This window comes from Polypterus senegalus, chromosome 6, assembly GCF_016835505.1.
Source record: "Polypterus senegalus isolate Bchr_013 chromosome 6, ASM1683550v1, whole genome shotgun sequence".
Taxonomy (NCBI): domain Eukaryota; kingdom Metazoa; phylum Chordata; class Cladistia; order Polypteriformes; family Polypteridae; genus Polypterus; species Polypterus senegalus.
This window is the reverse complement of record NC_053159.1, coordinates 114682198-114704066: the sequence shown is the minus strand read 5'-3', so window position 1 is coordinate 114704066 and position 21869 is coordinate 114682198. Positions and strand designations below refer to the sequence as shown.

The following is a 21869-nucleotide window of genomic DNA, read 5'->3' as shown; positions in this document are numbered from 1 at the left end:
GCACTGCTTAAAATGACACTTTTCACTACTGAAGAGGAGCATCGACTAGATTGTGGAGGTAAAATAAAGAATGCAAACTTACCGTAAGGGTGTCATCAATATAGAGGGGAATCTGTCGTTCAAGGAATGGGAAATCCTCCTCTCCGTCCCTGCAAACAGCAACCAAACGCGCCATATCTTCAGCAGTGTTCGCTCGTAGTACCAGAGCCTGCAAACAGGGGGAACAGTAACCGTAAGCGATTTCCAAGTGGTCAAAATAGCACAGAAGCACTTTCGCCAACCTGAAGGAAGAAACAATTACACAAAAATAATCAGCACTCGATGCATACATTTAATAGTCCCTCTCCATTTTTATTGTCACAGTTCATGCTTTGACTCTTGACGTCTACGTAAACTTTTTTTTTTTTTACTTTTAGCAACAAACCTCGATGTGCCTCACATCATACGTTTATTTCTATTCTGCAGTACGACCTTTCCTGTACATTAATTGCATGCATGGATAAATATCTTCGAGGTACCCCGAAACTACTTTTAACAATGACAAAATGCTGCTCGTTGAGTAATCACCTGCACACTCAGCACGAAGCAGTTCTAATGTACGAATCGTGATATTGTACGTTGATACCTCGCGCCAAAATCCAAACTGTACCTCTGATTATCCAGTATACTAAAATGAGTATGCGGAACTTAATACATCGTCGCCAGAAGAGGAAAATGTGGGCCTTAAAAATCAGCTGATCGTGTTAGGCCTATACCATCAGCTGGTGATCCCTCAACGCAGAGACTGTACTGCGAACAAAGTCATGTGCATTATTTAATAAACTGTGTAATAGTAATGTTTACCGTATCTCGGCCGTACAGAGACACGATTAAGTGTGATAGTACCACCATTAATTAGCCTCGCATAAATACTGCGCGGCACAACTCGGTTTAACAGGGGAGGGGAACACGGGCCAACGATACGCACACAACGCGTACATCAAACACAACGTCGAGTTTGTGCTCAAGAAATCTATAAAATGGGTTTAATAAACTCGCGAGAAAAGCAGCTCTTCTCCTGCACATAACCACCATAACGTACAAACTCGGCACAACCCCGGTATTTTTTTTTTGTATTTCCTAAATAGAATTCTATACGGAATTCTATCGTTCCACCTTCTTATCGCGAGACTCTTGAGCTGACTCAAACTGGTTTCTTCACTGTTCCAAACAACATATGCTACATACAACAACCAACTTCTTTAACAAATATTACATACAAATGACCTCTTAATAAAAATGTCAAGATAATATTACCAAACTGTATTACCCGTTCTCAGAATCACCATCCACCAGAATTTTCGAAAAGCCGAAGCGTCAGAGTAGAAACGCACTATGCCGTGTATCACTCCGCCAGCGCCAAGTTAGTTCGTGGAACAAGATTTGGTGCATGTGGCGCACTTGCTAGACATGCAAAAAGTGCTTTCACGAAAACTTTGCAAATTGCTTGTAATTTTTTTATTTGTGTATTTGTGTTCGTTGGCCGAAAAGCCATCATATCAGTTATAATGAAACTAAAACACCTCCCTCAAAAATATTCTCTGGCGGATTACGTGGCGGCATAATCGCACTACAACCTTTGACCCCTTAGGAGGACGTTGCAAAAAAGTAGTTCGGTCAATATCGCAAGACATTACTATGCATGACGGGAAAAGAAGGCGCGCGGAGTGGGGCGTCATTGGAAGGCGGGAAGAGGAAGCATGAGCTGTGACTGGAGTGGCGGTGGAAGGAAGTGACGAGAAAGAAGGAAATGGTTTTGGATGCAAGGAGTTGCTTTGAAAGAAAGAGAATGGCATGACATTCGGGAACAAGAAAAATCAAATAAGAATAGAGGAGTATAGTCATGCATTATCCAGTGGTGAGGATAGTAAGCAGGAGTTAAACAAAAGAAGAAAGGAAGAGTTTAAGGTATTGCAATACTTTGGATCTGATCCAGTCTCCGATGTTAATCCTATTAAATCAACTATAGATTTAAAGGACGCGTTGGGATATTTGAGGGAGCTAGATCTTTTAAGAGATGGGTTACTGTTAGTGTTTTGTAAGGATAGGAATCGGTTATTAGTTATGCCAAAGAAATGAGAGTCAGCGGACGAGTGGAGTGATTACTGGAATAAGATGATTAGTTAAGTGCAGTTTTATAACAAAAGAAAAATGAATTGTAAGAAAGGCGAAGCGTGTTACTTTTTAGATGTGTTTGTGTACAGCACAAATTAAAAGAAAATAGAAAATTAAGAATTTTAAAAGCTGTAGAAAATATTTAGAAATAAATGTGGACATTAGTAATCATGCTTTACAGGGAGGAAATAACAGTACTTAATCGTCGAAGTACTGGTAATGGTAATTTAAGTATTACAATGGAATATGAGAAGTTTGTTATCAAATTGACTTGAGTTTAAAAAAAATATATTGATATGTTATTAAAAACAGATATAATATGTGTACAGGAAACTTGGTTGAAATCTTATTTATGTTTTCTTATACACGGATATATTGATCTAAAGATGTGAAAGGAAAAATAAGAAATGGAGTAGTAGTAGCTACTTGTATTAGAAATGGTATGGCACACAGAGTTGTAGATGCTGGAGTGGATAATTAGCCACATTAGGAACTGTACAATTCAGATAATACATTATTATAACTATTATGAAAATTAACACATGAAATATTAGAAAAAGTGGGTGCAAGTAGGGAAACTAAGAATATTCAGTCTGGGGACTTAAATGCTCACTGTGTAGTACAATGTAGGGGTGTAGTAGCATAGATAAAAATGGGTCATTGATGGAAAAATTCCTGGAAGGGAAATGTTATATATGTTTGAATGGCAGAGGAACAAGAGTGAATCTGTATCATAATAGTGTTTCAGCTATAGACCTTACTCTGGTGTCGAGAGATCTAGTGAGAACATATGAATGGGAAGTGATCATTTCACTATTACATGTAAAGTGGGTATAGAAGTACAACAAAGGAAAGGTGATCATGTCTGTAGATGAAATTTTTAAAAAGACAAAGTGGACAGATAGATTTGAGGAAAAGTAGATTTTCCAGATCAGGTGGATATGGAAGATACTGAGTCAAGTTATATTGTGTGCGATGCAATTAAATCAATAGCTAAAGAAACAATACCCAGATCAAAGGTGGTAGCAGGAGGAAAATAGTCCCTTGTTGGACTGATGAGTTTAAAAAGGCAGTGAAACGGAGAAGTAAGGCAATCCTATTCATACTCAGCTTTTATATGATATAAAAGAGCACAAGCAGTTGTTAGGAGAGAAGTGAGATGGACAAAAAGAATATACTGGAGAATGTACTGTGATAGTATTGGGTAAGATATTTTGTTGGAGAAATATGGAGCATGATATAGAAGATGGGAGGAGTTAGTAAAACTAATTCACTACTAGTTCCGAATGAGGGAGAAAATGTAGCAGTAACTGACACTGAAAATGCAGAATTATTGGCAAAACATTTTTAAGATACACAGTTCAGTATATTTATGTAAAGAACAAATGTTTTGCAGAGAGCAATTTTAGCACGCAAGGCTGATGAGAAAAAACAATTGTCCATCTCTAGTTTGGATGCTGAATTTACATTATTGGAGCTTAAATCAGCAATTAATATCACAAGACAGTCATTGCCTGGGGAGGATGACATATATTCTATATGTTTTCTCATTTATCAGAATCTAACCTTTTGTTGAATTTGGAATTATGTAATAGAATATTAGAAGGGTTCGCAGTGGTAGTGCTGCTGCCTCGCAGTGGGTTCGCTTCCCGGGTCCTCCTTGTGTGTAGTTTGCATGTTCTCCCTGTGTCAGCGTGGGTTTCCTCTGGGTGCTGTGGTTTCCTCCCACAGTCCAAAGACATCCAGGTTAGGTGCATTGGCTATCCTTAATTGTCCCTGTTGTGTGGGTGGGTGTGTGAATGTGCCCTGCAGTGGGCTGGCGCCCTGCCTGGGGTTTGTTCCTACCTTGCGCCCTGTGCTGGTTTGGATTGGCCCCAGCAGACCCTCATGACCCTGTGTTAGGATTCAGTGAGTTGGATAATCAATTGATGGATATTAGAAGGGAAACTCCTCACATCATGGAAGACATCAGTTGTCATTCCTATATTAAAACCTAATAAGAATCAATCAAACCTATCCAGTTACAGACCCATCTCACTGACATCTCATGTGTGTAAGATAATAGAACAAATGATTGCAAGATTAAATTATTTTATGGAAAGTCGTGGAAAATTAGCTGTACATCAAGCTGGATTTCAAAAAGGGAGAATGACATTGGACTTGGTACTGAATTTAGAATCAGACATTCATAAGTCTCAAGTGAATAAAGAGCTTGTGATAGCAGTTTTCTTTGATATAGCGAAAGTATATGATATGTTACGGACAAAAGGATTATTGATCAAAGTTGAAAACATTGGAATAGGTGGAAGAATGTTTAACTTCAAGGTGGAATCATCATTTTCAAAAGAATATGATACAGAGAATGGGACTCCATAAGGCAGTGTATGAGTCCTGTCCTGTTTAATATTATGATTAATGATGTCTCTGATAGTATTACTTCAGATATTTCAAAATCTTTGTATGCAGATGATGGTGCGTTATGGGAAAGAGGTAGGCACATAAAATATATGTTAAAGAATATTCAGGATGCAATTAATCAAGTAGAAGCATGGTGTCATCAGTGTAGGTTTAGATTTTCAGTAGAAAAAAACTCCAGTAATTTTGTTTTTTTAAAAGATACATGATTCCTTTTTTGATTTGAAGCTTTGTCTGTGGAATCATTTCTGAGCATCAGGCTTTTGTTGAATCTCATTTTTTGAGTTAGAGCTGCTGAACTTTGGTAACTTTGGAAAAACACAGCTACATTTTCATCAGAAAACTTGCCATCTGAAAGCCTTGAACTTGAACTGGAATCTACCATCTGAGCACAGAGTGGCAACATCTACTGAAAAGGAAACCAACACTGGAACTTGTGCCTTTACAAGGGCCGGAGAAGAGTGTGCACTGCAAGTGCTTCCCGTTACAGTAAAATCTAAGAAAAGTGAAAGGTATGTGGAAACATATGCCTTTATAGACCTCAGCAGTACAGTAACAATTTGCACTGAAAGGGCTCCAGAGACAATTGAGCCTTCAAGGGAGAAGAACACAAGTATTCCTCAAAACTTTTAGTAATTATGATGATGATTCAAAGATGCTAACCTACTGTTCTGACTTATCAGATTTGCAAGTCTGTGGTCTCAGTGATGATGAATATATTGATTTCCCAAAGGTCTTTACACAGGTCTCCATTCCAGTGAACAGTGAAAGTATTCCACTACAAGAAGGTATCGAATAGTGGGAGTATCTTAAAGAGGTACGTTTATCTCATATTGACTCTGAAGTTGATCTTTTAATAGGAATCAACTACCCAGAAATCTTTGAGCAGTCACAAATCATACCTAGCCAAGGAGGTGGACCTCATGCTATGAAGACTTCACTTGGATGGGTGGTTGGTGGACCATGCAAAGGGATAGATGACCTCGCAAAATAAAGCGGTAAGCTCCCCAAACAATCAATCAATCGTGTGTCAATAACAGACATTGGAAATATGTTGCTGCAACAATACAACACAGATTTTCCAGGGCGCAGCTGTGAAGAAAAGGAGGAAATGTCACAGGAGGACATCAAGTTCATGCGCTTAGCCTCAGAATGTGTGAGACTGGTGGGTAGCCACTGTTGTTTAAATTTGCCATTGAAGGATGAAACGCTTAAAATGCAGAATAACCACTGTATTACTGAACAGCGTGCTATTGGACTCAAAAGAAAACTGAGCAAAAATTCAGGTTTCCACAAAGACTATAAAGCCTTCATGAAAGACATTATACTGTAGACAAGGGTTACGCTGTCAAGGTACCCAAAGAAAGCCTGAATTGCAATGAAGGCAGAGTGTGGTACATTCCACATCATGGTGTGTATCATCCGAAGAAAAATAAGATTCGAGTGGTCTTTGACTACACTGCCACCTACCAGGGGATTACACTTAATGAACAATTATTAAAAGGCCCTGACCTAACTAACACACTCATTGGCATCCTTACAAGATTCAGAAAGGAGCCAGTAGCCTTAATGGCAGACTTTAAGTCAATGTTCTACCAAGTTAAAGTACCAGATAAAGACACTGATCTTTTACGCTTTTTATGGTGGCCTGAAGGTAACCTAAGTAAAGACCTAGAAGAATTAAAAATGACAGTACATCTTTTTGGTGTTACTTCTTCACCCAGTTGTGCTTCTTATGCTTTGTGTAGAACAGCCGAAGATGCCAGGGATTAATTTCCAGAGGAAGCTGTTAACACTGTTCTCAATAACTTCTAAATTATGTGGATGACTGCTTAAAATCAGTGGCAACAGAAGAACAAGCAATAAAGCTGGCAAAAGACCTCAAAGGGGGATTTTATTTGACTAAATAGGTGAGTAGCAACAGAGCAGTTTTATTGTCTATTTCTGAAGAAGACAGAGCTCATGAACAAAAGGACTTAGATTTGAGCCACAGTCGGCTTCCCACAGAGCGTGCCCTGGGTGTCCAGTGGTGCACAGAAACGAGACAGTTTCAAATTTCAGATTAAGTTACAAAACAAGCCCGCTACAAGGCATGTATTCTGTTTGTTGTTAGTTCAGTTTACAATCCACTTGGTTTTCTAGCACCCACCTTACTGCCAGCAAAGCTTATTCAAGAGACTTATGCAAAGACAAATTTGGGTGGGATGAAGATGTAGAGGTCGGACACATTCAGAAATGGAAAAAATGGATGGATGATTTGCAGTTACTTACAGACTATAAAGTGAACTGATGCTTCAAACCTACCGGGTTTGGAACCATAGAGACAGCTCAAATGCATCATTTTGCAGATGCCAGTGAAGATGGATATGGCGCTGTCACTTACCTTGTCTTAACCAATAAAGAGGGCAAAAAGCATTTTTCATTCCTGATGGGCAAGTCAAGAGTTGCACCATTGAAGCAGGTCACGATTCCAAGATTGGAGCTGACAGCAGCCGTCGTGGCAGTTAAAATGGATAAAATGCTAAAAGGTGAGCTTTAAATGCCCTTACAAGAATCTACATTTTGGACTGACAGCACCACAGTGCTAAAATATATTTCAAATGAAAGCACTTGATTCAAGACCTTTGTTGCCAACAGAATCGTGATCAGAGATCATTCACAACCTTCACAATGGAAGTATGTCACATCTGCCCTTAACCCGGCTGATCAAGCATCCAGAGGGCTACGCATAGAAAACCTTCTCAAAAGCACTGCATGGTCACAAGGCCCTAGTTTCTTATTGAAGCCCGAGCGGGAGTGGCCAAAAAGACCTGATCAACTGAACAATTCACTCTTTGATCCAGAAGTTGAAACTTGTGCAGTTAACATGACAAGAATAGAGGAGGTAACCGATCCCACCAACAAACTAATTACTTGCTTTTCAGATTGCACCAATCCACAGTCAGACAGATTGTGTACAAATTGAGTAAATTCAAGACCATTGTTACCCTCCCCAGGAGTGGTCGACCAACAAAGATCACTCCAAGAGCAAGGCGTGTAACAGTCGGTGAGGTCACAAAGGACCACAGGGTAACTTCTAAGCAACTGATGGCCTCTCTCACATTGGCTAATGTTCATGTTCATGAGTTCACCATCAGCAAAACACTGAACAACAATGATGTTCATGGCAGGGTTGCAAGGAGAAAGACACCGCTCTCCAAAAAAAACTTTGCTGCTCATCTGCAGTTTGCTAAAGATCACATGGGCAAAGCAGAAGGCTATTGGAAGAATATTTTGCGAACGGATGAGACCAAAATAGACCTTTTTGCAGGGGTGTGGAAATCAAATTTGTTTCTACTTGTCCACGGACAAGTAAACTTAGAAAATCCACTTGTCCGCCAGTTAAATTCACTTGCCCATAAACAAATAGCAAAAGTGAAAAATAGTTTATTTTTTCTGATCTCTTTTATTGATACCAAAACTGCCTTCCATTTTAAAACTGAAAAAAGTTCTTTCATGGAGTAGTATTTTGCCACCTTGCTCTAGAACATTATATAAAAGATTCCCTTATTTTAACTGGCCAATAAACAATGCCTTCATTATAGCTACACTAGCTCTTTTTTCATATATTACAGTTACATAACAGAACACTGTCCTGATTCATTTTCTGCCATGTTCTTCAGCTTTTGTCTTGCAACATCTTCTTCCCCAAGAATCTTTACCATCTCAGACAGCATGGGCTGAATGCTGTTCATTTCTGCTTGAGCTGAACTGCATGGTTCCTGGACTGATGGTCCTGCAGAAGTGGATGCTGATGACTTTTCAGGTTTTTTATGAGTGATGTGCCTGTTGCCAGGTGACAGCCAGAATTCCACAGCTGGTCATGGGTCAACCTCTTCTAAAGAAGCAGTATTGAACAGCCTAGCATAACGCTCAACCCTTCGAGCGTTCAGCTTTAGAAAACGCTTTTTCATTTGAACCAACTTTTTTCTTGCTTTTAGACTCATGTCTCTATCTGACGTACTAAACCCCCAGTTCCTATCCTTTTTCTTTCTGCACATAACCAATCACCACACGATAAACGTATTTGTGAAATTAAAACTAGTTATAAGCTTAGACCTCTGAATGGATGGCATAATTAAACATGTATAACGAAAATTGTTTTTAAAGTTCTGAAAACTGAGGTCTAGGTTTATAACTAGTTTTAATTTCACAAAGACATTTATCGTGTGGTGATTGGTTATATGGAGAAAGACAAAGGCTAGGAACTGGGGGTTTAGTACGTACGGTAGACACAGCAAACATGCAATAAAGAAAAAGCCTACTCAGAAAAACATCCATTGAATTCTTCGTTCGTATCTCTGACCTCCAGATCACGAGCCCAACATTTACACAATATTTCAGTTAAACCTGTGCAATACCCATTCAAATACAGTATCCAGTTTTTTGGAGCCTCGTCACACCTGCTATAAACTTCTCTACACTGAATGTAGACCTGAGAACTCCTTAATACAAGGGAGCAGCACTACAGTCACGCCACCGTGCCTCCCGCCACCCATGTCTAATACATGCTTTAATGCATTTCATCGTGAAAAAGATATCAAGTATTTATCTTAGTATTCTGAATGTTCATTGAGCTGGAATATCATGAAGTCAATGTGCGGCGATTGTTGCCGGCGCCTCTTACTGCAAGAGAAAGTCAGTTTAAGAAGCGCACAGAGATTAACAACTGGGTCGGGGAACACTTAATATAAAGCATTTAATGTGCTACATTAATTTATGACGGGGTTTGAGAAAATCTAGTAAATGAAACATTCATTTTAAGATGAAATTTAGTTTGCGACATTCAACTGACAAAATAAACTACGAGAATAAAGTCAACATGTCGACTTTAATCTCGACATTTACATTTTTTTGTCTTCACTGCGTCCGTCTGTGGCCTTACTACGCTTCCTTAGGTTTTTCAAGGCCTGTTGTGCCAGTTTTAATCAAGAAATAATCCATTTCTCATCCGTGATGCTACTTACTTCAGTTTCAACAACACGCATATAGCGAGAATGTGCGTTACGCAGGTAATTCCTAATGACGTATTCGAAATTCAGCAAGTGGTTACATTTCCAAAGAATATTACCGATGTTGTCGGGGAAAAAAAAAATAATCGCGTCTAAGTGAAGATTTTTATTGATATTTCATAACATTTGGAAACAGAATGTTTTCTTTATTTTTAAAAAACTGACAGCGCGAAACCAACTTGTTTTATATGAAAAATTCTCTAATCAAAAACGATCTATAGACAGCTCATCAAAATTGATGTCACGCAATAAATTTCTTAACTCCTCATTATATCACAACCTACGCGAAATCGCAAATTTCAGAAAAGATCAAATGCCTAACAAGCTTTATATGGCGAAAACAATTGCATTGTAGGTGAAATGACCGCATTTTTATGTAGAAAAAATTATATTTTAATATATAAAAGTTATCAATTATAATGAAAAATCATCAAATTACATCGTAATGTCGGCATGAAAAAATGGCCGCATCTCCAAGTGTGTAAATAGTAGGGTAAAATACTTATGGAAGACCACAAGAGTGCTTCCCCTTTGAAAAATCAGCCATCATTTTGTAAACAATATTGAATACCAATTTGAGACATGAAGAACTGTTTCCGCACAAAGTACATACCCAAATGTTTAAAATTTTAAAGTAGTGGTAAAAATGTGCCCTGCACTGCACATTTAATTATTTTTTTCTCCAGAAAAATTACACTTGTCCTCGGACAACTGAAACCAGAAAACACACTTGTCCGATGGTCAATTTACCCGTGTCGGACAAGTCGGGCGTTGGATTTCTGCACCCCTGCCTTTTTGGTTTAAATGAAAAGCATTATGTTTGAAGAAAGGAAAACGCTGCATTCCAGCATAAGAACCTTATCTCATCCTTGAAACATAGTGGTGGTAGTATCATGATTTGGGCCTGTTTTGCTGCATCTGGGCCAGGACGGCTTGCCTTCATTGATGGAACAATGCATTCTGAATTATATCAGGGAATTCTAAAGGAAAATGTCAGGACATCTGTCCATGAACTGAATCTCAAGAGAAGGTGGATAATGCAGTAAGACAACGACCCTAAGCACACAAGTCGTTCTACCATAACAATGGTTAAAGAAGAATAAAGTTAATGTTTTGGAATGGCCAAGTCAAAGTCCTGACCTTAATCCAATCGAAATGTTGTGGAAGGACCTGAAGCGACCAGTTAATGTGAGGAAACCCACCAACATCCCAGAGTTGAAGCTGTCCTGTATGGAGGAATGGGCTAAAATTCCTCCAATCTGGTGTGCAGGAATGATCAAAAGTTACCGGAAACGTTTAGTTGCAGATATTGCTGCAAAGGGGGGTCACACCAGATACTGAAAGCAAAGGTTCACATACTTTTGCCACTCACAAATATGTAATATTCAATCATTTTCCTTAATAAATAAATGACCAAGTATAATATTTTTGTCTCATTTGTTTAACTGGTTTCTCTTTATCTACTTTTAGGACTTGAGTGAAAATCTGATGATGTTTTAGGTCATATTTATGCAGAAATATAGAAAATTCTACAGGATTTACAAACTTTCAAGCACAACTGTACGCTGATCGTGCGTGCCGCACCTACCACACGAATAACCACCTGCACTTGGGTCCCAATCCAGGTGGTGGTGTATATTCAGGAAATTGTAAAATAAAAATGAAAAACAATCAGCCTTATTTTTAATTTTATCACTTCCAGAACACAAATGCTTGGGATAACCATATTTTGCCATGCCAGTTTTTGTGTTGATAAGAATTACTTGTGATTGCTTTGCTTTGAAATAACTTTTTTGGTCTGGTGCTTCCTGATTCACTGGTACGAGAAAATCCCCATTAAATATCTGTTCAACTTGTCTTAATCACTAGTTATGCAAGACATTGAGCTTTTTGATGCGCTCCCCTATTTTTGACCCTCTAAACACGAAACACTCTCATTTTTAGGCAGATAGAACTTTATTTGTGCCCAGGGAGAAATATGGCTTTTTACAAAAACTCTTTAAATAAATAAATGCATAAATATTTAGGTATCTATGTAAATAAATACACACACACACACACTATAGTCTGAAAACACACCAGAATGACTAAAAATTTAAGAAAATTAAAAAGAAAGAAAACTTTTGACTTGGCTGTCACAGTCACAGTGAAGTACTGTGAAGCCATATTGCTGTTGATATAAAGGAGCCCCAGTAGCATTTCTTAAAACACCTCTGCTGAATGGTTCATTGGCTGAAAGTCCTCGGTGTTAGTTTGTTAGAGAGAGCGTATGCAGCATTCTTCATAATGGCACCGTTTCATTTTCTCCTTTGCTACGATTTTCATGGGGTCCAGAGTGCATCCTATAACTGTGCTTGCCATTTTGCTGTGTGCAGTATATTAATAGTAAATTAAGTTTTAATGGAAAGTATGGTACATATTGAAATTTGTGTTCTTAAATCGTGAATAATGAGTTAATGTAGGAGGAATGTAAAGAAAGAAATTACGTAAGTGCTTTTCTGTAAGCATAGAGTGAACAATTACATATTTACTTTATGTTACACTATAAATGACCACACAGCTGCTTTATCTGCACCTTATAATGATTCATTGTTTCTCTAACACTCATTTAATGGCAAAACTCCAGACTTGCACTCCATCATGGTCCGAGGAAGTCAACAATTAATCTTGAAAACTCAACTATTTTAGCTCTCCATCAGGTGATTCATTCAAAATGATATGTTTAAGACATCTGAACTACTATTAGGCATAGATCATTGGCAACCAAAAATTAACAATAGGGCATTTGTCAGTGCCATTTTTACATCACTTGAATTGGAATTGGCTAGTTATGAAAGTTACTGGGCCACCAGAATCCTATTTGGGCTATGTTTTTAACTATGTGACATTTTAACTTACTGTTAAGTTGGATGCAGTTAATGAGGTCTAAAAGCATATGTAGTTACATTCTGTTTTCACTGCTGTTTTTTTGAATATGTAACACTGCTGCATCAGTCCATCCTTTTTCAAAACTCACCTATCCTAAGCAGGGTCACTGGGAAGCAGGAGCCTGTCCTAACAAGCTTCGAGCACAAGGTAGGAACAGTCCCTGGACAGGGTATTGGTCCATTGCAGGGTGAACACACACATGCATGTGCAAACACGCACACACACAGGCCAATTTAACATTGCCTAGCCACGTAACTAGCATTTCTTTGGACTATTGAAGGAGACCCTTGCATACATATGGAGAATATACATCAACTAGCAAAATACCCGCGCTTCGCAGCGGAGAAGTAGTGTGTTAAAGAAGCAATGAAAAAGAAAAGGAAAAATTTTGAAAACAACGTAACCTGATTGTCAATGTAATTGTTTTGTCACTGTTGTGAGTGATGAGTGTTGTTGTCATATATATATATATATAGTGCAATACGCTGTTTGTTAAAACGGTTGACTCCCGCTCTTACGTGCAATAACAAATCAAATCATTCAGTTGTCTTTGCTCATATGTCATTTTAGAGCTGGACGCCTGGCATCTTTTTGGCCACAAGTTCGTTTCTGTTTGGTGTGAGGTTCTGTGTTGTGGAGATTCTCAGGATGGATTGCAGGTGCTCATCAGTGAGGCGACTCCTGTGTGCTGTTTTGTTAGTCTTTATCACTGAGAAGAGCTTCTCACACAGATATGTGCTACCAAACATACACAAGGTTCGAGCCGCATGTAGACGGACTTTTTTTGTTCTTCAAAGTCAGCAAAGCGCCGTGCAAACTCAGTGCGCAATAACTCTAGCTTCGCAATAACTTGCAGCATCATAAGGTAGACTTGATTAACGCGGTAAGTGTTCGGCAAGGCAGCTGAAGCGCTGCATTATGGGATCTGTAGTTTATTGTGTTACCAGCGCTTCATATACCCGGGCCATTAATAACAATAATACAGTATATAAAATTATCTCGGGCGGATATAATTACACGCCGGGCGGATGTGGCCGCGCCCTTGAGTTTTACACATATGGACTAAATAGAACTTGAAAAGATATATTTTTCAAATGTGATCGCGCAATTCAGATAGAGTTGACGCAAGACTACAGCCTGCATGCCTCAATGAGTCATCCTCCCTCGCTCTTACTTTTTTACCGCTCATCTAATGAATACACTGAGTATGGCTTTACCAAAACAATCATTGATGGCGAATAAAGTGTCCATTATTCGAGTATGTAGATCGGAATATATATATACATATATATATACCCGCGTATCGCAGCGGAGAAGTAGTGTGTTAAAAAAGCTAGAAAAGAAAAGGGAACATTTTAAAAATAACGTAACATGACTGTCAATATACAGTATTTGTTTTGTGAGTGTTACTGAGTGTTGCTGTCATCAAGGATTTGATTATCATTATTTCTTTCAATCAGGTTCGTATTTGTAGGATGTGTTGTGTTCAAGTTACATTCCGTGTTTGTCAATCGTTGTAAAGATGACAGGTTTCTTTTATCGATTCGTTTCTTACTGCATCAATAAACAGCTCGTCTTCTTTATCTGAGACGTGACACACTGCATGCACGGGTTTTTTTAACACTGTCTTCCTTTAGCGGACATTGACTTTTTCCACCGTGTGCTTTGTTTCCGCAGTAGCTGGATTTATGAATATGCTTATCAGACGCTTCATATTTCTTGCTGCCTTTTCAATTGTGTAATTCGGTTTTTGTTCAGCTCTTTGGAACTGTTGCCTTTTATCTGTGCACTGCGCCAGTTCACGTGAGCCGCCGGTGTACATGCATCGAAGGTTCCCAGCTGTGCTGGTGCCATCTCGCTATGTCCGTGGCTGTATTTAATGTTACCTTAGTCCTGGCACTTAAAACTTTCTCTCGCAGTTTCGCTGAGTTTGTGTCAAACACCACCCTGACCATCTCATCTTCCTCTCCATAAGCACAGTCCTTCACCCGTGAATATTTACCCGTGGCAGTTTGCTATTGGATTGCCGCTGACGGACGGCCTTATATGGGCAGGCACTAAATTACAAACGCCAGCGGCAGCCTGTCTATGAACTTAATTTAAAGTGTAGGTTTACATCGTGCTTTGTTTCCGAAGTAGCAGAACTCATGAATATGGTTGTATATGTCACTCGCTCACTTCTTATTGTTTCGCTGCCTTCTCAATTATGTAATGCATGTTTTCTTCAGCGCATTTTTGAGGTCTTCCTGGTTTTCTATGTACTGCGTGATTACGTGGGAGGCGTGATGATGTCACATGAAACTCCGCCCTCACGGCGTTGAAGCTCATCTCCATTACAGTAAATGGAGAAAAACTGCTTCCAGTTATGACCATTACGCGTAGAATTTCGATATAAAACCTGCCCAACTTTTGTAAGGAAGCTGTAAGGAATGAACCTGCCAAATTTCAGCCTTCCACCCACACGGGAAGTTGGAGAATTAGTGATGAGTGAGTGAGTGAGTGCGTGAGTGCGTGCGTGCGTGCTTTGCCTTTTATTAGTATAGATTCATGCAACACCTGGAATCCGAACCCTGGCCTTTCTTGTTGTGAGACAACAGCGCTACCACTACGCCACTTTGTATTTTATCACAGTTATAAAACTACCTATAATTAAAACATTACTGACAAAAAAAATAGAATTTTCCAAATTTCAAGTGAGTAAACTAAAACCCTAAAATGCACCTGAATGTTACACCATATGTACATCTCCTAATTTATTCGTCAAAAGTATGAGCAATTACATTTGGCTATGAATTTCGTAATGAGTTCAAGAGGTTGGGAGCATGCACTTAAAGCGTGTTGCCGCACCCAGCACATGACGAACCACCTGGATGACAGTGGGTGACACCTCAGCACCACACTGCAACAGTGTGAGTTATTTTACAGTGGCTGGAGTGCCAATTCTGCCACCAACTCTAAAGTTTTCCCTGTAAGTATGGATGCAGTTAACAGCATATCCAGGATGAACCAATTGCAGGTTAAGGGCCTCGCTGAAGGGTCCAACATAGTAGAGGCACTTCTGAGATCTGTAAATTGCATTTTCAATTCAGCCCATCTTTTTGACAGATCAGATAATCTAAAAACTTTCATGCTTCACTGAGTGTCATTTTTGATATAATATTGTTTATTTAGGCTTCTTTATTCAAGATAACTTCAAGATTAATATATTTATAATTCATTTTAGTGATTAGAAAAAGGTAGAAAGTTAACAGGCAATTGAGAATGAAATTTGAAATTAGAACACATGAAGCTTTGCACTAAGTCTATAATTTTGTCAAAAAAACACCAACAAGAAACAAGTCAATACTTAGGGTCAGTACAGCAGTAGAAATACAATAATAAGAAAATGGATTAGAAGATAAAATCTACTGTATTTCCGAAGATTCTGTGTAAGGAAATTTGCCTTTAAAGTGCCTAAGTATCAGGAGGGTGGAAGTAATAGCAACAGTTTACAGCTTGGAGTAAGAACTGAGAAACAGCATACATTCTCAGCTTGTCTAGTGATTGTAGTGAGAGCTGGTGTAAAGGCCAAAGGAAAATGGAGACTTTTTGGTGGGACACATGGAGAGACCAGAGGCTGGATGTAGTGAGTAGCTGATATATGGAGGAAACTTGTTAACAAAATTTACTGGTTACTTTTGGGCATGTCCTTTACAGCACACAAGCCTGTGCACTTTCATGCTACCTTATATAATGTGACAATTCCTTGCAATGACATAATCTTCAAGTCACATGAAGGATTAAAAAGTGAATGACGTATTCCGTGGAGGTGGTAGAACTTTTTACTCTTCAAGTTGCTGTGTCTTTTCCAAAGCTCTCTAAAAGGTATTTAAAAGAATTACATTATATTGTTAATTAGGGAGATTGACATACAAACAGTATTTACAAATGAAAACTTTACTATTTACAACATAATACTTGAAGAGACTCCATAAATGGATACCAGACAGTGTTAGTCTTCTTTTGATCCTTCTTTATATTAAGAATAAAAAAGAAATCTATTTTGCCAAATTCTAGGCCATCTGGGTCTATCTCACCTATGACCATCACAAAACTGACATTGCATCCAACCCTCACCCATCATCTTGAAAGTGATGAGACCACAATATGGCTCCACATTGCCATTTTAGGCACCTGAAATGGGTCCCGGAAATCCTATCCTGGGCAGGGTAGGCTGTTTTTTTCATCTTGGACCTTAATGACGGTTGTAAACCATTCTATGTCTGACCTTTCAGCCCATACCTTTTCACCAAGAGCCCACCAGGAGCACAGAGCTCTAGACAGCCAAGCTCTGAGCACCTCTAAAGTGCACAAGCCAAAATGTCACCGTGTGTTTCATCTGCAGAGGGATCACACTCCTCAGCCTTCCAGGTTTAAGGCCTATGCAAAGGTGCTGGAATGTGATGTTTTAGTCAAAGATTCAGGAGGAACAATATGTTTTCCATCTTGACTGTGGAACAGCAGAACAACTCTTTTCTCTTTTCTGTGGATCAGCACCTCCAGAGCTGAGGTCATGGTTCTTTTTCTGAAAATGGTGGATTGCGGTTTCCAAGTAAGGTGAGAACAACTGCCCTTAGGTAACAAATAATGGAAAAAGGTAGTACAAGACCAATATGCTAATTGAACCACCTGCTGCTGTTCTGTGGGCACTGTACCAGTCTGTGGTGGTAAAGTGGGAGTGGAGTCTAAAGAATAAATCTCTGTACACCCCAGTCCTTACCTATGCTCATGAGCTGTGGGTAATGACAAAAATAATAACACTTAAAGTACATGTTAGAAATGAGGTTTTTCTGCAAGATGGCTGGGCTGACAATCGGTGACAAAGTGAGAAGCTCAGTGATTCAGCAGAGCCTCAGAGTAGAGCTCCTCAAGATCGAGAAGAGTCAGTTTAGATGATTTTAGGTATATTGTCAGGCTGTCTCTTGGACAGGTCCCCTAGCTGCTCTTGCACATGGGTGAAGACCCTGTGGCTGACCCAGGGCATGCTCAATGGATTACTGTATATCTCATGGCTGGCGTTTGAACATCTGGGAATTCCCCAGGAAGAACTGTAATTGGTAGCTGGAAGACTGGGGAAATCTGGGCTGACCTGGTTGGCCTTCTGCAGCCATGACTTTCTTCTGGAAAGGTGTTGTTACAATCTTACTCCAGTACTTAAAGGTTGTGAATATTTTCACATATGCAGTATGAAAATGCAGTGCTTTTTTATTTTTACTTTTTAGCAAAACTTATTATAATGCTTTATTTTTGGCTGTAAAACCAGTACATCATCCATCCATCATCCAACCTGCTATATCCTAACTACAGGGTCATGGGGTTCTGCTGGAGCCAATCCCAGCCAACACAGGGCGCAAGGCAGGAAACAAACCTCGGGCAGGGCACCCACACACACCAGGGTCAATTTAGGATCGCAAATGCACCTAACCTGCAGGTCTTTGGACTGTGGGAGGAAACCCATGCAGACACAGGGAGAACATGCAAACTCCACGCAAGGAGGATCCGGGAAGCGAACCCGGGTCTCCTAACTGTGAGGTAGCAGCGCTACCCACTGTGCCACCGTGCCTCACAACCAGTACATTATTATTACCAAAAATTAAAGGCTTAATTTAATTTACAAGAATTCTAATGTAAAACTAAAAGGACATTTTAAGTGGCCATAAGTTTTCTTACTTAATTTTTGAACATACCTTGAAAGTATGTAGTTAATAATATCCTATACTCTTTAGAATAAAGGTGCCAAAGTGGTTCTTCAGAACAATGCCAGTGGAACCATTTTTGCATTTGCTTTATTTATTTGGATCCGTAACGGTTTCAATAACAGTCATGAATAGATTATAACAAATGCCAATGGGTTTCTGATTTAAAAAAGGCTCCTTGGCGTTTCATATTTAATCCACTCTGTTGTTTATTTTCCACATTATATATTTCCACAGTCAAAATGAAACTCAAGACAGACACGGTAAAAAAATCATGTGTTTCCAAAGCCCTATTAATCCACCGCAAACTTACAATAACTTCCTAGTTCCCATAACTCCCGCTACCCAGCACCCCTTCTTAAAGTAACAATACTCCATTAGAACCAAATAATTATCTAGCTCTATTCTTAATATATAAACTAATCTTGAATTACAAATATATTTAAAATATTTTCAAATTAACTGAACATAAAAATGTTAATACAGAACTTGACTCATGCAATTGATATAATTCAGAGTTGCCATTCAATATTTTTGGGAGAAAATTAGACTAAAAACCTATCCAAATTCTACATAGATTTAAGTGTTATTGCTGGAATCTGAATCCAGAATCCTGTGGCCATTAGAGAGCAGTGCTATCCAAAACACCAGCATAGGTTTGCCATTTTCACTTTCTCGTATGCGAAGTATAGGGAAAGTATTGTAGTCGTCCTAAAATTCGACCTCTAGATTTTGATGAATCTTTTAGACTTCCCTGAATTTGAAAATACCATTTTGAAATTATGTCTTTCATCCCTCACAAACCACGAAACAGTAAAAGTTATTGAAATAATTGATTCAAAACATAGTGGAATAAAGAAAACCGGGTTCCACTCCTGTCAGCCAGGAACAAGAAGATGAAGCTACAGTGTGCACAGGATCACCAACACTGGACAACCGAAGATTGTAAAAATATCATCTGGTCTGACAAGTCTCACCTTTGGCCTCATGTGTAAATGGTACATACGCACAAAAATGTTGCATACGCCTGTTTCCACACTCCCCTCGAGATGTATGTAAACTAAACTTGGCATAAAACTACGCACATTTTCATGGCAGCCTCAGACCATGCGTACGCACATTTCTGCTTGGTTTTGTAAACAGGCGGCACCCAGCATCAAAGCAGTGGTATTGTTTCTGTGTGATTTCCCTTTCTTGTTTAGATTTGAATCAATCCATGACGCCGGCATTATCAAATACACTGAAATGAACTGCTTATCGTTTACAAATTTAAGGCACTTCATTGTAATCAATCTGTAACAATATAATGGTTCATGGAATGGACAAACTATTCCAACTACCATGGCTGCTTTAGTTTTGTTAGAAGACATCACAAATGGAAGAATTTGAAGAGAGTGCATATGTACAGGTCATACTAATCTGTTGTCCCATGGTGATGACAGGCTTCTAAGTCGATTTAGATTTCCAAGAGCTATCCACTTGGAGCTGTGTGCTGTTAGAATATTAGGATGTATACTTTATCATTTTTATGATGAAATGCATTAATGTATGTATATTACATTTTACAGATAAATTGTTAACTTCATATAAATAATGTATACTGTTAATAATTACACATGGCGAACTGTTAAACTTGGTGGAAGTGCTGTTGCCTCACAGTAAGGGTAAAGTAAAGTAAAGGTAAAGGTGTTCCTGCCTGGGGTTTGTATGTTTTCCTGATTGGTTTCCTCTGTGTGCTTTGATTTCCTTCCAAACACATGCAGGTTAGGGGATATTGATACTAAATTGATGCTACTAGTGTATGTGTGTGCTCATATTCACCCTGTGATGAGCTGGCGCTCCGTCCTGGGATTGTACCTGCCTTGCGCTTGATGCTTGCTGGGACTGGTGTGACCCTGGATGGATGGATGGATGGAAGGATGAAATAATTAAACATGTATAATGATGATTTTTCAGCATTCCTTAAAATTTTGAAGAATCACCGTTCTAAGCTTCCGGTTGGTTTTACATTTATTACAGATGCTTATTGTGTGGTGATTGGTTAAGTGGAGAAAGAAAATGGAAGGATAGGAATTGAAGTTTGGTACATTTGACAGAGGCGATACTACTGCAATAAATAAAGCCCATCCAGAAGAATATTCATTGAATTTCCAGGACACCATGCCATAATATATCTAAAAAGCGATTGCAAAAGCAGTTGTACGTTCAGTGCAGAGAGCATTTATGGCAGTTGTGACAAGGCTCAAAGAGGCTAGATGTATGAGTGAGTATCCCACTGGTTTAATTAAAATAATGTGTAAAATGTTGGGTTTTAGTGCCTTTCATCATGAAAATGATATCAAGTATACATCTTAGTATTCTAAAATGTTCAGAGAGCTGTAATATCATGACTGTAATGTATTCTATGTGGTGGTCACTGCCTATGTGCTCCTGTCGGCATAAGAAAAAACCCATTTAAAAAGCTCATAGTGACTACTGGGTCAGGAAACACATAGAATACAAAGCATTTAACGTGCTACATTAGTTATGATGGAGTCCAAGAAACACTAATAAATTAAACATTGATTTGAAGAAGTTTACAATGTTCTACTTTAATAACAAAATAAACTAAAGTGGAAATGACAAGATTAAAGTTGAAATCTCAACTTTAATCTTGACCTAGACCTTTTTTTTCTTCATTGTGTCCCTGTTTTTTTTTTTTCCACTGTGGTCCTAACACACTTAAGTATGACACTCAGACAGTGGGCGAAGACTTGCCTTTTCACATCGACTTTGTTATTTGACCACTTCTTTTTTTATTTTGGGCATTATACGATTTTCTGAACTTTTGAGTGCCTTTGCCACACAGTGCCACTCCATCACTTCCCTTCTGTTGATTAAACGACTGCTTAAGCCACCAAATAGCATGTTTTTCCTTGCCTTCACTTCATTGAGCAGGACCTCCATTTCGCATTTGCTGAAATTCTTCTTTTTTATACATGCTTTTGCCAATGTCTTTTAACAAAACACTGAATGGAAGGGGCTATTTATCATGATTTGCATATTCAAAGAGGCAAAAGAGTCAGGGTGGGCCTGTAGGCACGTGCATGTGCGTTAAAATTCATTTTGATTGGGATTTATAAAGGGAATGTGTGTAGAATTTTGCTTATGCATCTGAATTTCTATGTTCATACGCACATTTCTAGTTTTGTCTGCTGTTTAAGTGTGAATTCTGCGCAAGGCATTATACATGGTGGCCCCTTGTGTGAATTGTATAAGCTGGTGGTGGCAGTATAATGATGAATATTTTCTTACCCACTTAAGCTTTTTTAAAACCAAATGAGCAGAACTCTAAAGCTACCGTGTAGAGTATCTATACATTATTGCTTACCATGTGCGTCTCTTTATGGGATTTTTGTGCTAGAAGTATTCTTTTATCACTTCTAGCATAATAAACCATACTACAAAGCATGCATGCAACTTTCCAAGCTGGTTAAATGATCAGGACAGTGACATCAGTTTACTCCAATAGTGAACATAGTCTACAGATCTAAATTGAACAGACATTGTGTGGTTGAAATATATGCCAGAAAAAGGGAGGTAACAG

The 21869-nt window shown here is 38.7% G+C and overlaps 1 protein-coding gene across 6 annotated transcripts in view; it reads right to left on the bottom strand.

Annotated features, from left to right (window-relative positions):
* ggnbp2 (gametogenetin binding protein 2) overlaps positions 1-1415 on the bottom strand; it is a 41566-nt gene extending 40151 nt beyond the window's left edge. For 2 of the 6 annotated variants that reach the window (XM_039756831.1, XM_039756836.1), the window contains exons 1-2: positions 1310-1415; positions 83-208 (exon numbers count right to left, since the gene is read on the bottom strand). In XM_039756831.1, coding sequence (XP_039612765.1) covers positions 83-175 — 93 coding nt within the window. In that variant the 5' untranslated portion in view covers positions 176-208; positions 1310-1415. Of the gene's footprint in view, positions 1-82; positions 282-567; positions 590-1155; positions 1176-1296 lie in introns of those variants that run through there. The other 4 variants (XM_039756832.1, XM_039756833.1, XM_039756835.1 and 1 more) reach the window with 4 other exon arrangements.
* Positions 1416-21869: the final 20454 nt, after the last annotated feature.